This window comes from Ceratotherium simum, chromosome 14 (genome assembly GCF_057802395.1).
Source record: "Ceratotherium simum simum isolate JZ-2026a chromosome 14, ASM5780239v1, whole genome shotgun sequence".
NCBI classification, from domain to species: Eukaryota; Metazoa; Chordata; class Mammalia; order Perissodactyla; family Rhinocerotidae; genus Ceratotherium; species Ceratotherium simum.
Window position 1 is genome coordinate 13,297,378 of NC_141913.1, and position 14,866 is coordinate 13,312,243.

The following is a 14,866-nucleotide window of genomic DNA, read 5'->3' on the forward strand; positions in this document are numbered from 1 at the left end:
GTAAAGAAAGCCCGAGGCCCCTTCTCAGAATAATGCTTCTAAATGAATAAAACAAAGTAAAATAAAATACATGAGATTACCAAAGAAACCAATTATACTGAAATACAGTTTTAGTCACAGACCCTTTGGGAGTCTGTGGATCCAAGTTAAGGACACCTGGATGACCTCAAAAGTTGCAGTTTGATCAAAATGCCTATGAGTTTATGATTCTATTTAGTGCACAAGAGATAAAAAATTAGCAAGTCTACCTGTATTGTTTATATTTTTATTTTCTGTATATTATGATTTTTTGCCGTCTTAAAAACCTTTCTGGCTGAGGAGAGATCATCCCTCCGAGGGCTAGTTGGTTCTTGGAGATAGCCAAGGGCTCAGCCTGGATCATGCCTTTGATATGCAAACTAACTCACCCAGAGCCAGACCTCCTCTGTCTGGCGCATGCACCCCAGGAGGAAATGTTCGTCTACGTTAATCATCCCAGGGCCAGGTACTAGACAACTAGGCACCACCCCTACAGCTTAGAGTCCACCGAAATTATTCACACTAGCCAGTCCTAAACTGTTTATCCTGTGCTGCCTTGCCTTTTCCACACAAACTCCAAAAAAGACTGTGGTGTAGGCTCTCCCCCTGCTCCTGCCCCTTCTGCCTCTTAATCGACTGATGCTAGTGCTTCCCCAGGTGGCCCTGCGTGGTGTGCTGTGCCTTCTGTCTCTAGGACCTGTGAATATAATAAATTTGTCTTCCTGAGCCTCTTTTCTGTCTCCTCTTGTGGCCACACCTGACACGATCACATAAAAGAGCACAGAACACTGCCCTTGTAGCCTGGAAGCATTAATGGTCTTCCAAATGTGCTAGGATCTCGTGTAGAAATAGCATTCCCACTTTACACATCCAATCCATTCAAGGCACTGCTGAAAAAAGAAAGACTCCTAAAATCAACAATTATAGTCTGTTTTAAAAATTAAGTTGTAGCACCTTGTTTCATAGTTCATTAAAGCTAAAGCTGTAAAAAAGGGGCCTGCAATGAAATAATAAATTAGCTCCCCAAAACAGATATTAAAGAATAAGTTCCCAAATAACACATCACTCTTTTCTTGCAGCTTCCATAAACTGAGATAGCTTTTCATATCATTAAGATTTAGCATCTCTACTCGAACACCTATAGAGAACTGCACTGTGGTTCCTTGAAGATGAGGAAAGTACTGACATTAGTGACAGTAACATAGTCTGGAAACTGGTCACCTTTGGGTTGGTGCCCTCAGGGTTAACCTTTTTACATCGGGTCTAATTTTACTGGAAGTTAATATTCCTATGCCATGTAATCTGGAAGAATTTTCAAATGGCTCTTTCATCATTACAAAAAACATGTTTAGATGGATTGATTTGGCCTCAGTGTTTTAAATATTCTTGAATGTTCTGCTTTTTGCTAGGTCTTACCTCGAACAAAGACATATGCGCTATATTGTTCGTAATAGTCTCCCATTCGTACTCGGATTGTGTAGAGGCCTTCATCTTCTTTGTTGAGATGAGAAAATGTCAGTGTTGCTCGATCTCCACTCCAATGTGTTTGCACCCATTTTGATGGAGAAACAGGTTCCCCTAGGGGAAAAAAAAAAAGTAAGCAAATTAACTGATTTTTTCCTCCATTACTCCCTTCCTCCCTCCCCTCCACTCTGCTCTCTCTCTCATTCTTTTCATTGTTCTTCTTCTATATCAAAAGCTATTTGACTACGAGCCATTCTTTATGTTTATATTGGTAAAAATACTAGACCGGAAGCAAGGGTACCAGGGCCAGACACATAATCTGCAGGGCCCAGCGCAAAATGAAATGGCAAGGCCTCTTGTTAAAAAAGCAGAGAGGGGCTGGCCCCGTGGCGTAAGCAGTTAAGTGCGCGGGCTCCGCTGTGGTGGCCAGGGGTTCGCTGGTTCGGATCCTGGGCACCCACCGACGTACGGCTTGTTAAGCCATGCTGTGGCGGCGGCCCCTATAAAGTAGAGGAAGATCGGCACGGATGTTAGCCCAGGGCCAGTCTTCCTCGGTGAAAAAGAGGAGGATTGACATTGGATGTTAGCTCAGGGTTGGTCTTCCTCACAAAAAAAAACACAAAAAACAAAAAGCAGAGAAAAAAACACAGTTAAAGATACAAAATACAAGGCTTTTTCCTCTAAAAATAGTTTATTACTTATAAAATGTAATAGGGATAATACAAATTGCAAAAAATATTTTCATGCCATAATTTTATATACAGAAAATAATACTTTATTAATGTGATACCTTGATTGATAATAAGATATTTATCCCTTGCTATTCTACAAATTCAGTTATTGGGTCATCAAATTTATACTTTTAGCAACTTCATTTTAAATCAATATAATTGAAAGCAACATCAGTCACTCTTGTAAATGCAAGATCACAAATGAATTTTGACAATTTGAAAAGGATCTTTCTGCTGATGCAACTATCACTGCAGCTGTTAAGAGTGTTATATAGTTATAGTATATAGTTTTATACTAGATAGTATTATATAATTATGGTATTATAAAGTTAACATTGTGTTAACTTTCTGATAAACTATTTCAAAATAAAAATTTTAGTATATAGAGCTAATGATTCTTGAGGAACAATTTTTCTAAAAAGATTTAACTCTTCATACAAATCAGCTTCATATAAGTCTGAATTTAATTTTAAATACAAATTTACATAATAGAATCTTAATGTTTTCTTTTGCATCCTGTAACTTGTGGAGGTCATACAAGAAACTAAAAATGACTTCATGATTTGTATATAAGTCAAACATCTATTTATGCATTCTATCACTGTATCTTCAATTATGAGGAAAAATTAATTTAAAAATTATCTTCCTTGTTAATTATTGCTTCATGCAAAGTTTCCTATGAAAATAGTATTCTCTTTCATTGAATGCAACAATCTTTAAACTTAATTTCTATTTCTAAGCCTGTGGATATTTGCTTTGCAATGTTGTGGCAGTTTTCATAACCAGAGATTCCAAACTCTTTGAAGAATTCTAACAACTGCCTTATGTGATTTATTGCAATGTCTATATACATGCTTTTATTTCATAATATTTTACTGACAAAATTTACCGTCTGATTGCCAGTAGTTCCTGTCATGGCACTCAGGCCAGGGAGTTAATATTTGTGCAGATCTCACAAAGATGAGTTCTAGGGATAAACAGACAAGCTGGCCTCCTACTGTGGGTTCCCATGCTGCCCCCACATGGAGCTCCTTCTTTCCTCTAGGGCCACGTCCACCATCAATGCTGCTGCTGCTGCCACTGCTGCCATTACTGGCTTCAAGCTGGGCCCATGTCCTGGTGCCACCCATTACCTTGGGACCTGGTGGTGCCCCAGGCTGCCCCAGGTGTTCACATGCACAAGTGAAGTTCAGGCCAACTGCTTAGTGAGCATGCTGCCCACTGCCCACCCTGCCAGGGGGCCAATGGGCATGCTCCATTGTCCCATTGGACTTCACTGGACTTCATTTTATTTTACCAAATAAAATTAACTTACAAAATAAGCATATATACAAATTACAAAAGAAAATATATTTTTTGTAATCCTTTCCATATATTACTTGGTGATAAGAAATTATAATCTCCACAAATATATTGTGAAATTTCTGCTACTTCGATATAAGTGTAAAAACATTTTTAACATCTGGTAGGTTATGCCCTCTAATGTCCAGATTCTGCCAGCTCTGATAAACAGATTTGCAGTCTCATAGACATTCATGCTCTGGTGCCAAGCCTGGTCTGTGACCTGCAAATAAGAACCTAAGTGAGAATTCCTTATAAAGGCTCACCATTTCTGTACCACTGGATTTCTGGCTGGAAATGTTTAATTTCAGGAGTGATAACAACACGGCAGCCTAGACTCATCGTCTCGCCCTCTCTCCCAAAAGACACATCAAACTTCTCATCAAAGTGGATCTCAAACTTGGACGCATAACCATAAGGGGTCACAGCAACTGGGTACAATAAAAACAAACGTCAGTAATTTATTTTTTCTCATCAAAGAGACACAGCATTTTAATAAGCACAAGCAGAAAGCAGTCACAACAAAGACCAATCAGATGATTTATCCGGGCAAAAATTAAGTCGCATAAAAGAAATACATAGCACCTTCACATATATCATTACGTGAAACGAAAATTCTGTGTATGGAAATTCTTCATTGGTCAGGTAAGCTAAATGCTTATTTTTACTATTATAACTAATAGAATTTAAAAGATCCGGTTTAATGCCTTACATAAAATATAAATTAATACCACATCTAGCTTAGACTTAAATAGTTAGCTGCAATATATGCACTTTTTAATTTTAGATTCTAAGTTCATTTAAACTCTACTATTTGTATTCTTGGGACAAATAGCCATATCAATTACTCATAAAAATAGAGTTTTTCAGTAAGTTGCTTTAGTTTCTTTAATGATCTGAGTAAAAAACACATAAGAAATGTCAATGGGAGAAAACTGAAAAGCCTAAAATATTGTAACTTTGAAAATAATTTTCTTAGAAATATCTTATTTATAGATTGAGTAAATGCCTGCATCATAAACTCTCCCACGTTTTATTTTCTCTTTTCTCAAAGAAGGGGGCTTGGGAAGATAATGCCTATTTATTGATGGGTTATTACATCCTGGCACTTTACATTTGACATGTCATCTAATCCTTGCAATAACTCCATGGTATAAATATTAGTTTTTCCTCTCTTTCAGATAGGGATATAGAAGTTCACAAATATAATATACAGCTAGTGCCCAAGTTTCAAAGGTATCATGTACGAAATTGAAATTCAAACTCATAACTGCCCAACTTTAAAACTTAGGCCCTTTCTCTCATATTTCATCTCTCTTCCTAAGACCTCTTAGTATTAAGTTGAAAATGCAAGATAAAATTTATTGAGTTCAACTTGTACCAAGTATTCCAAGCATTCAATATTTAGTAACCCAATTAAGCCTCACAATAACCCTATCAGGTAAGTACCATTATTATCTCTTTTCTATAGATGAAGAAACAGCAGCAGAGGGAGGCTAGATCATAGCCCACATTCATGCTACACAGCCAGGATTTACACTGGCCAGCTGTGTCCGGAACCTGTGCTCTCAACTGATACATTGTGTTGCCTTGAATTCATGTGTTCCCAGGGAACCACTAACCAACAGTGAAATAACTTCTGTTTGAAGCGTGTGTCCCATCTGCCCCACTTCTATATGATGATGTTCCCCTGAGATCAAAAAGCAAAATGATTTGATCAGATCTTGCTGATTGGGAGGCTGGTTCCAAAACTGCCTTATGGAGTAGAGATAAGGGTTACAAGGAGGGCCTGGTTTAGATCAGGAGTTGGCAAATCTGCGACCTAAATCTGGACTGCCTCCTGTTTTGTACCATTAAAAATGGTTTTTAAATTTTTCAATGGTTGAAAAAAATCAAAAGAAGACTATTTTTTGATGTGAAAAGTCATAGGAAATTCAAATCTCAATGTTCATAAATAAGGTTTTATGGGAACGCAGACACGCTCATTCATTTACCTACCGTCTTTGGCTGCTTTTGCGTTACAGTGGCAGAGTTGAGTGCTGTGACAGAGACTGTATGGCCTGCAAAGTCGAACATATGTACAACCTAGTCCTTTACAGAAAATGTTTGCTGACCCCTGGTTTAGAATATGATTTAGAATTAGAAAGACCGGGTTACAAGTCCCTACTCTACCACTGTGTGTGGTCTTGTCCCATTATTTAAAGTCTCTAAACTGTTTCCTTATCTGCATAGCACAGATAAAAAGGCACCTATTTTGTAAGATTTGGGGGAGCATTAAATGAATCAATGCATATAAAAAATGTCTTAGCATAGTGTCTGGCACAACTGATCAACACATATTAACTATTAGAACAGAACCAAGGGCAGGGAGCTTTATCTATGATATTTACTTGCATATTCCAAGTACCTAAACCAGTACCTAGCACATGGTAGGTGCTCAATAAATATTAGTCAAATGAATGAATAAGAGCCCTCCGCCGTCTACGTTGAGAGCAACTGCACTCAATTCAGGGGTCAGTCAGAGAAGCTCTGAAAGATTAAGGAGTAAGGTTGAGCTGGGCTTTCAGACCCTGGCTTCATGGAGAAGAGGGAAAAGGGAAAAACGTGGCTGATGATGTGGTAGCGGGAATGAGCAGTTCTCACTGAGGACTGTGGAACCATCAATAGGCCAGTCTTGGGGACAGTGGGAGATAAGTCATAGTTTCAGAATTTCCAACTATTCTGTCTCAATATAAATCAAGTGATAAGAGAAGGACATGATCTGGGATGTGTTCCTCCCTCGCTCCCACTCATCATAGCCTCCCACCCATGGGATTGATACTAATGCTTATAATTTGGAGTATTAAAATTAGGAGCCATTCCTTGAAGTCAAAGAAGTAGGTCATCTACAGACATCAAACCAAGCAGTTAGGTGAAAAACTGACCCATGAGAAAGTGTCTTCATCACCCATTTTCAAAACTATCACTTACTTTTTAATGTTTGGAAGAGAAGAAGTTAGGGTTTGACTACCTTTTTCAGTCTGACCATTGTAAACATCTGATTATTTGAACAACCATAAGAATTTTACTTTTATTGCTTCCCATGAAAAGAAGTTCTGATTTAGATGAAATGATTGAAGCTCACAAATTCACAAATTAGAATGTTTTCTAATTCACTAATCAGAGTATTTTAATAGTTTATTCACTAGCATTTAGATTTTACTTCATAAATTAATGTATTTATTTATTCATTCACTATCAAATACCTACTCTGTGTCAGGAGCTGGGGTTTAGAGATAAAAGGTCCAGCCTTGCCTTCAAGTGGCTCATGGGCCAGTAGGAGAGACACACATACAACAATTAAGAGTGCCCAGTGTGATAGATGCTCTGATGGAGGTGCTGTGGCCTCACCAGGGACACCTAACCCTAACTGGATGGGATGTGGGCGTGGCAGTGGGGGTCAGACATGGGTTTCTCAAGGAGGTGACACTAACCTGGATATTTAAGGATGAGTAAGACTGCTCTGCTACAGTCTAGACTTGTGTGTGTGTATGTGTGTGTGTGTGTGTGTGATACACTCTGCCCAGGTTTGTGTAATGGTCATTCTCAGTTTAACACAGAAAGACTTAAAAACATTTGCCATGTTAGCCCAGCACATCTGCGCTTTTATAAAGCTAGAACAAAGCAACTATATTCAGAAAGAAAATAGTAACCACAGAATCTAAAAAAATAAAACTAACCATAGATAGCTATTGTACACATACTAGTATATTACATATATTATGCATATATTATAATATATATTATGCATTTATTTCAGCATTATAAAATAGCTTTATTATGCTGTATTTTAAATATAGATAACTTTTTAAACTTACAGCTGAGGGGTATGGTAGAAGCCCCAGCACGGAAGTGAGTCTCATCCAACTCTCCCTTATATCCTAGAAAAGAAATCAGAAATGCATGTGAACTGTTTCATGGTCTACTTGTTAACAATGAGAAGAATTAAAAAAAAAATACATTTGAATAAAACAAGTCCAGCAAACCTACTCTTTACCACAACGGAAGCATATGCTGAAAGCTCTCCTTTAACATTCATCACCGAGGCCCGGTACTGAGCGGTGTCCTCAAAGTCACATCTGAAAGAACGAATGGAAATGAGGGGCTATCTCAGTGACACTCCTTTTAATTGCTAGCTGTTCCATCAAGGATCTCTCCACTAACACAGCACACTGCAAATCATTGGCTAACATATGGCTCTTTGGGACTCTTGATGAAACTACTGTCTGTCTCTGATCTAGCTTCCTGTGGGATTTTGTATAGTCCAAGAGATCTACTGCAATTTCAGGCCAGTGGCACAGAATAGGAGGAGGACATCTGTTGTCTGTTGTGACCTTAGCCGGAGTTTATTTTAAATGTCAAAAAAAGTCAACAAAGTGCCAAGCACATAAAGTACAGTGTGAACAGCAAAATTTAGACCCATGAAAAACTGGTCTAAATTAGTACTGGAAGCAGAAAATGTCTGGCCGTGTACCTTTGTAGCAGGTAACCCGGAGCACCCTGGAGCCATGGCCTCCCTGCTGGCCTCCCTCAGAGTGAGTCTGGGGGCAATGGAGAGACAGAGAAGAAAAGAAACAGCGTCTCCTTATAGACTCCCACAGCCTCTCTGAGCCACAAACCAGAGCCAGGTTGGTCTAATGTATGGTTCTGTGTTCTAGCCTCAAAATACAAATAAGTTATTTATCCCTCGATTGTACTAAGGTTCAGGCCACACTTGGAGTTTTAGCCCACAGCACAACATAAGAAGTACCATTTGGAAGTTTCTCTGACTTATAATACAGAAATTGGGATGTCTTTAATAATGGAGTTAGGGAGAGAATGATCTTCACCGCTGCCTCAGTAGAACTACCAATTGGAAGAAATGATGTGACTTTAGGTGGGAGTGAGTGCTTGGTGAACATCACAGGGTCCCAGTGTTCTGCCTGAAGCCCAGCATCACTTGTGCCAGATGCTCTGATCTGAGAAGAAGGCTATAAATCTCTTGAGATCAGAATGATGTAATTTTTACTTTAACATCTCAGCATGTCATGGTTTTATGTGAACTTAAAATGGTGGATGCTTGTTTAACTTTTTTATACACACATATATGGGTTTGGGTTTAAAAACCATATTAGGAAACATGATAAACTTTTGAGGACTTGGAAATTTTGATGTAGGTTCTGCTTTCCAATTTTGCTTTAAAAACATCCCAATGTTCGGCTCTGCCTCCATCTACAGGTTGATAGGGTGGGCACATAGTTTCCCACAGCTCCTGGTGAGCTGAAGGAAGGAACAATTTCTCCTAGTCCAGTCTACTTTCAATGCCACTCACCCCAATCTCCATGGCTTTTAATGATTAAAGGCAAAAGAGGATGATGATGATGTTGATTTGGAACTCTGAAAGGATAACTGAATATAAATGCCTATTTATGTAACTTATTTTCTTACTAATGTCTAAGAAAAACTCTTGAGTATATAAAAGGATAAACCAAAAGATACAAATTAATTTTTTCTGCATCATCTTTGACTAAACTCAAACATAAGATCACTTTGAAAGGTAACGTGGGCTTGGTAAGAATGAGTCACGCGTATCACTCTTAGGTTGCACCAAGGGAAGCAAGGTATGGGAACATCCCCCACTCTGATCAGGCTGCATTGGGAAGAAGCAGGGAGAGCAGTTATTAACTGGAGCAGTGAAGCACCTCCCTGAGCGACTGTTGGGCAATACACACGGACCCTGATGTCCTCTTACGCGATAATCTCCAGAGTATGCACTCCATATTGACTTTCAATAACATACTTTCCAGGGTTTGCATGGACGTCTATTGGCACCTGGTTTTTATACCTGTGAGACAATGGAAACAAGGTGAAATAAGTTGAAGTGTAAATAGCTTCATAATTAAAAGCACACATACACACAGACACAATTCTTGTTCTTGAAGGAACACCTGTAAACACAGCACTGAGGTTAGCAGTTCAATAAATGCAAATCCACAGTTGGTTAAATAAAATGCACTATAAATACAATAAAACTTCTTGATGAACATGCTTTCCTCTCCTCCATCATAAAATTACATTTAAGAAGTTCACCATTCACAACAATGTAGTTGAATCTTGCATACATAATGTTGAGTGAAAAGAGCCAGACACAAAAGAGTACATAATATAATAATCGCTTTTATATAAAGTACAAAACCAGAAAAGACCAATTAATGCTGTTAGAAGTCAGCAGAGTGACTTCCCCGCCGGAGGGGCATGCAGCAAGTGTCTTGGGTGCTGATAATGTTTGGTTTCTTGATTTGAGTGCTGGTTACATGGTGTGTGCAGTCTACAAAAATTCATCAAAGCTCTACACTTATATATAATATGCACTTCTTTGTGTCTATGTTGTAGTTCAATAAAAGATCTAAAAACGAAAAAGAAAAACTTGACCATTGTTGACACAACAGAGAGGAAGGCTTTGTGTTGGAGGTTTTATTGTTGACTGTGCAGGATGAAAGCAAAACATTCTTCCTACTAACATTCTTGCACATTGTTAAAAACAATGTCATGGTATTGAAAGTTCCTTATATTTAAGTCTTTAATTCTGTCATAAGCAAGCATGGCTCTTAGCTTGGAAGAACATAAAATGTCAATCACCAAAGAAAACTTTTGAGAAATAAAAGCTGAACGATTCCCTTTTTCCGACTGTCCCATCCCTAGTTAAGCCTCTCAGCCCTGAGTGGGTGGGGCTACATGGAGGCGCACCTTCTGAGACACTGTCTCCCGACTCTGGACGTGGCACCTTGATTTTTCACCACCTCCTCGTGTTCTCAATAGCCAGTGGCTATGGTGCCAGACCAGGCTTTTCCGCTTAAGCCATTGTCCGCCTGAAAGAGCAGCTGGATTTCATTTGTCTCCCTTTCAGACAGCCCACTTCATGTGCACAGATGATGTAAATAACACTAATAACTACAACAGACACAGAGAATTTACTATGAGCCAGGCAAGGTTCTGAGTGCTTTACGTATAGACTGGTAAATTCAATCCCTCAACAACCGCATGAGGTAGTACTACTTTTAACATCACTTTCCAGATGAAGAAACCAACACCTGGAGAGGTTAAGTAACGTGCCCCAGCTCATACAGCTAGAATAGCAGAGCTGGGATTTGAACCCAGGCAGTCTGGCTCCTGACAACATGTGATGCTTCCATTTCCCAATTATTCTCTATTTAGCTGCATTTTAGGTCTTCACACTTCTGGAAATGGTTATAAGGAGGTTTGAGAGCAGGGAAAGTGGTGGAAAGAAAGAGAAAGGGAATAATCTTCAGTCAGTTCCTTCCTCTCCCCAATTCACAGACTCACACACATACACGCCCCATGTCCCTAAAAACACATATTCATTTTCTAAACTTTTTAAAATGTGGGGCCGGCCCCGTGGCATAGTGGTTAAGTGCGTGCGCTCCACTTTGGCGGCCCGGGGTTCGCAGGTTCTGATCCCAGGCGTGCATCGATGCACTGCTTGTCAAGCCATGCTGTGGTGGTGTCCCGTATAAAGTAGAGGAAGATGTTAGCCCAGGGCCAATCTTCCTCAGCAAAAAAAAAAAAAAGAAGAGGACTGGCATCGGATGTTAGCTCAGGGCTGATCTTCCTCACACACACAGAAAAAATAATTAAATAAATAAAATGTATCATTCTCCTTCTCCACCTAGCAAAATCCCAACTCATCCTTCAAGGTTCAGATCAAATGCCACTTCCTCAATAAACTCCTCCCTGAAATCCCACATAATATTAATTGTTCCTGTCTGTCTGTGTCAGTGTTACTTTGTTCAAGTTGCAAGATACAACATTTATCAAATTATGGTTGGATATGTGTCTCTTCTACTAAGCTGTCAGTGCCTTAATGATGAGGATTGTGTCTGATCCATAATTATTTCTATTCCCACTCTTAAGGAAGCATGAGTCGTAAGCAAATATTAGGCAATCAGTGTTTATTAAATTGGATTGAAAGGAATTATTGTGTGACACAATACATTAATTGTAGCTTCATAATTTTTGGTGGAAGGAACAGAGTTCTGACAAACACATACTTCACAATATGGATAATTTAAAGTAAGTGCATACAAAGAAAGTAAGCTGAGGCTCTTTGCGTCTGAGTTCCCTCAGATGTGAAATGAAAAGTTTGGACTCATAAGAATTGCAGCTGTTTGGCAGGTGGGCCTTCTACCTCACCCATGGAAGACACTGCTAGCTGTTTCCTGCCAGCCCAGAAGCAGCCACAGACAACTATCTCACCACAGGGCTCCAGGCAGACAGGACAATTTGATCAGAGATGGCCTGTAATAAGAAACATCCTGGCTGTTCCTAATTTTGAACATTCCTTGTTTTGATGAAGGACAGGGTAGAACATATTAATCAGCATGTTCTTCTGAATAAATTGGTGTAGGTAATTTCACACTTGACTCAGAAGCTCCCTCTTGCTGAGGTTTTTCATGTGCTGGGGTGTTTTCAGTAGTTCCTTTTAGCATAAGAAGAGAAATATGATACCAAAAGCTGTGGCATGTGCTACTTGACCAAACGGCTGAGTGACACTCAATTTGGCTTCTGAGCAAAAATGTTGTTCATATCTCTGTGAAGTTTGAGTTAAAACAGTATTTTGCAGGGGCCAGCCCTGTGGCATGTGGTTAAGTTTGGCGCACTCCACTCTGGCAGCCTGGTTTCGCAGGTTTGGATCCAGGGCATGGACCTACACCACTCGTCAGCCATGCTGTGATAGCGACCCACATACAAAGTAGAGGAATATTGGCACAGATATTAGCTCAGGGCAAATCTTCCTCAGAAAAAAACAAAAACAAAAAACAGTATTTTGCAGCTCCCAGGGTTGTTTCACCTTCCTTGCTCTCTATTACTATCCGACTTAGTACCTTAATGCCTTTCTCCCAGCTAAATACCCATGACTTTTCTAATGTGACCACCTGGCATATGAAATCAGTTTAAAATACACACACACACACGACACACAACACACAATACTTTGAGGAGCTTCTAGTCTTTTCTCTGGAACTCCAGATGTCAGTGTAAGAAATGCCTGTTTTAAAGCAGCAGACAGGGACTAAGTTAGAAAGTGATTCAATTCTATTCTCCCAGGAATTCACCTAGGCATTCAGGTTTGGGATTGCTTGAGATTGGCTGTCTTCAGCATTAGGGAAGAAAAGAATGATTTTTTGGCCTGTTGTGTATATGCTTCACAGTGTGTTATTTCTGGAAAGTGAAATTCCAAACTGGCCAGTCGTTGACTCATTTTGGAAAGTAATCTACACCCTGAGATTATTTGTCAAAAGGTTTCTGGAATTCTTGTGAATATTCAGATGTACAACATTTTCCTTATCATTTTCATGTAGAGTCTATGAACTATTAGTTAATGAGCTTCCATTATACTATAAGTATTTCTAGAATAATACTCTTCATTTATGTGTGTAAAACACACACTTAATTCCCCCCAAACAAATGTCTGTTTGGATATTGGGCTGACTGATAACAAGGGGTTACAGTGAAAGTTCTGCAGCAGTGTAAAGCATGGTCAAGCAAAAAAGCTTCACCGAAATTCTTTCCTATCAATAAATAATGCATGCCAGAGTGAATCCCACCACAAATGTGATTGCTGCTTAGAATCCAACCTTGTGTTGTGAATAAACAGCTGTTATTCACTTTAAAAACCAATTAGCTGAGAGATCTATCCAATTAGGATAGATTTGGGGCATAAATAAACAAGAAAAATTTTAAAACTCCAAACCGTTCTGTTGGGAAGTAATTATAAATTATAAATAATTTTTAACTGTCTTAAGTGTAGATTGTTTTGCTAAGATAATATGGTAGTAACTGCTAAGTTTAAATACATTGTAAATAACTCTAATCTTGTAAACAAATTCAATACATTCTATCATGGAATTCATAAATTCTTGTAATTTGCAAAAATAGAATAAAACTTTTCCAAATGTCCAGAATCTTCCTAAGATACATTTCTCATACTATTTTATTCCAGGTTTTGAATTATTATCATGCCTAATGACAAATTTCTTTAAGTGTCTATTTGACAGTGACTTTAGGGGCAATGTGAAGAATTCCAAACATGTATTTTAAGTGTGTCCTTTGAGGATCTAGCCCAGTATCCATATATAGATCGGAAAACACAGATGTTGAGTGAGTGAATACCAATACATTACTCCAGTAAGTTTGTGAATCTCCCTGCAGATTACAATCCAGATTTCCACTGACAAAATTGATCTAGACTTTGGGCTAGAAATCCAATTAAATCTGGCTCTTCAAAAAAAAAAAGTGTAAAATTAACTCTGCTTTCTCCTTCTTTTAAAGAGAACTTTTCTCTCCTATTTTGTATAATTTTAAAAATTTGACCAGGCAATACATTTATATGGTCCAAGAACCAGAAAGTGTGAGGGTGCACAGGGAACAGTCCTCTTCCTCAAACTTGTCTGCTTTCTACCCAGCTCCTCCCCACAGATAACCACTCTCCTTAGATTCTGACACATCCTTCAAGAGTTTCTTTAGGCAAGTAAAACAAATACAATTTTTTCCCTCCCCCTTTAAATCAAGATATAGCCTATTATACAAGTTATTATATAAATATGGCCTATTAAGTAAAACAACTTTGGTTTTTTTCACCGCATATATATTTTTCCTTCTATGTAGACAGAGCTCCCCCTCAGGACGGCCAGCTTCCTTGTGGTGGTGCAGCAGTGTTCTCTGCAATGAAACTGGACCCAATGCCTAAACAGGCTTCCTTTTTCTCTCGAAGTGAGTTGGGAATAAGATGGTGCTCCTCAGCGTCTTTGCACCTGGCCATGATGAGTGATGTGTGCCCCTGTCATTTAGCACTCTCTGGGTCACCTCTAGATTCCATTTAGATAGATTTGGTCAGTAAGTGTGATAGGCCAAAGAGCAGCTGTTGCGTGTTCATATCATTTGTTAGACCTCAGGGACTTCCATGACCTAAGGGTGCCTAGTGGAAACTTTGAGCCAAACCCACTTTGGAAAGGCCTCTAAGGGAGCCAGGCCCCAGGCACACACACCTAAGGACCCAACTGCTAGAAGTGGAGGCAGCGTCATTGCACGAAGCATCATCACAAACTTATTCCAGTAATTTACCTTCTTCTATTCAGGAAGCTCTTTCCCAATTATTTCTTTCATCCTTGTACTCAGTGTCAGGCCCAGGAAACTGCAGTTGGGTACCAAAAAGGCATAAATGCCAGCAAAGTAATCACCAACAACCTTGGTTCTTGCTTGGGTTGTGGGTTCCC

At 39.0% G+C, this 14,866-nt stretch overlaps 1 protein-coding gene across 1 annotated transcript in view; it reads right to left on the reverse strand.

Annotated features, from left to right (window-relative positions):
- Positions 1-14,866, reverse strand: part of MYOM1 (myomesin 1) — a 137,899-nt gene that overhangs the window by 81,283 nt on the left and 41,750 nt on the right. The window contains exons 7-11 of the mRNA XM_004421019.3: positions 9,325-9,417; positions 7,584-7,672; positions 7,412-7,474; positions 3,821-3,985; positions 1,435-1,596 (exon numbers count right to left, since the gene is read on the reverse strand). Of these exons, the coding sequence (XP_004421076.2) occupies positions 1,435-1,596; positions 3,821-3,985; positions 7,412-7,474; positions 7,584-7,672; positions 9,325-9,417 (572 nt within the window). The remainder of the gene's footprint in view (positions 1-1,434; positions 1,597-3,820; positions 3,986-7,411; positions 7,475-7,583; positions 7,673-9,324; positions 9,418-14,866) is intronic.